At 40.2% G+C, this 2,084-nt stretch overlaps 1 protein-coding gene across 1 annotated transcript; it reads right to left on the reverse strand.

Moving 5' to 3' along the window:
• Positions 1-1,013: 1,013 nt before the first annotated feature.
• LOC108355566 (myb-like protein AA) lies at positions 1,014-1,693 on the reverse strand (the record flags this gene model as incomplete). Its single annotated transcript, XM_017606718.1, has 2 exons — positions 1,014-1,329; positions 1,435-1,693. Coding segments are annotated over 2 exons (575 nt in total), but the record flags the coding sequence as incomplete, so codon positions are not given.
• Between the last annotated feature and the right edge of the window lie 391 nt (positions 1,694-2,084).

Here is a 2,084-nt window from a genome sequence, read left to right on the forward strand (position 1 = left end):
ATGAGGCTTTTTGTACCTCCTGGTAAAAAGAACGAGCTCCGTCTTTCCAAGATTGACAGCAAGTCCGCAGATAGCGGACCAATTTGTGACCATGTTTAGGTGCCCTTGCCTCTGCCGATAAGTGCCACGTTATCTGCGTAAGCAATAATCCAGAATCCTCTCCTTTCTAACTCCCCCAGGACGTCCTTTATCACGACTATCCAGAGAAAGGGTGAAACTCCTCTCCGCCTCCCTGCGGGGTGCATCTGCTCAATTTAAGCTACTCAGAGGCGTTGCCCCATACCGCTGTGACATTTCTGTCGTGCAGCATATGTGAGATGAGCCTTACTAAGTAGCTCTCGACTCCGAGCTAAGTAGGGGCTCTTATTATCACCCCAGGTAGGACATTATTTAAAGCCCTCTCGATATAAAGGAAGGTACCTACTACAAAATTTTTGTTCTTAAGAAACTCCTCTGTGACTTTGACAATTGAGTCAAATTTTAACTTCGGCCAAACATTTCCAATACAAGGAGGAGCTACCTCGATAACAGAGTCCTATAATACGTTACGGAAGCTGGAGTCTAAAAAAATGAGATAACTATGGGAGTACAGCAGTTCTAAGTGCTTTTTAGTTCCAATTTTATAGAACATAATGTATGATACAGTGTTTCGACTCCCGTTACTGGCAGGATTAGACATCGCATACCCTACAACAAATGGGACTAATCCGGGAGCAATCGCAAGGGAACATAACACTTTTGATCTTTTTTTATGGAATGAACTGATCGAAGAGCTGCGTGCTTAAACCACCTTCTGACGAAATATTTGACGGGCGGTATCGGGAGGGGAACGGTACATGGCGGCAGGAGGTTAACTTAGCTTAAAACTACACTTGCTACGCCTATTTTTCGTAGATCCCATACTATATTGGAAGTACTGCGCCGATCAAACTCCAAGTAGCACCATCAGCTCGTATGTATATGTACATATGTACATATGTATATTGTACATACTTTTGGTTATAATCACTTACCTCACTGCTTTCAAATCGCCGCTAATGGATGAATTTGGCGATGGTTTGGAACTAAGATCTAATGGTTGTTCACCGGTGGCATCACTGGGACTGGGTGAATCCTTGAGTGGCGGACTTACAGCGGTGGCCGATGTCTCTGAGGTAGTTGGTGTCGCCGAATTTGTCTGTTGTTGTTGTTGCTGTTGCTGTTGCTGCGGCTGCTGCTGCGGCTGTTGTTGTTGCGTTGGTTGTTGGGTTGGCGCTTGATGTTGCTGTTGCTGTTGTTGTTGTTGCTGTTGCTGCTGCTGCTGTTGCATCAATTGTAGCCAATTGAAATCTGTGCGAAGAGGCAAGGGATACATAGAAAAGAAAAGTTATTACACACACATTTTTTTTTGACGGAACATACATACATATTTACGTAAGCTGCATTGACACTTACTTGGATAACCAGATATGACTGCTAATTGCGCGGCCATTGAGTCCATTGAAGTCATGTTCGCGGGCAAATCTACCAAACGTGTCGTCAACAGCTTATTCCAGTCAATGCGATTATTATTGTTGTTGTTGTTGTTGTTGCTATTATTGTTAGTATTGGTGTTGTTGATGTTATGCATTAATGGGTTAACCACAGCCGCTGTTGTTGTACTGTTCGCCAAATTCACATGCGATGATTCGTTTGAATCGCTATCGGTCTCGAGCTGCTTTATTTGTTGATTTATTTTTTGAAATTAAATGAAAAACATTAAAAAAAAAATTTTATAAGGGGAATTAAATGAAAAAAAAATAATTATTATGAAATACATAAACGCTTATGTATTTTTTTTTGTTTGAATAATTCTAAATTATCTGCGCTTTATTTTCGCTAAGAAATGCTGGATACCGCGTTAAGCGGCAAGATTTCTAAGTAATTTAACCATTAATATTTGAGAAGTAAAACAATTTTATATTCCAAAATTATAAATGAGTTAAACGAACTGCTTCAAATGTCAGCAGACTTCGTAATTTTTACTTAAAAAAAAAATCCCTTTCTCTGAAATAATGGAAGCTGAAAATCGACCTTCATATGTAGGTACATATGTATATCAAAAA

The sequence above is a fragment of the Rhagoletis zephyria genome, unplaced genomic scaffold (genome assembly GCF_001687245.7).
Source record: "Rhagoletis zephyria isolate East Lansing unplaced genomic scaffold, Rhagoletis_zephyria_1.1 Rzeph_scaffold_47007, whole genome shotgun sequence".
In the NCBI taxonomy this organism is placed as follows: Eukaryota; Metazoa; Arthropoda; class Insecta; order Diptera; family Tephritidae; genus Rhagoletis; species Rhagoletis zephyria.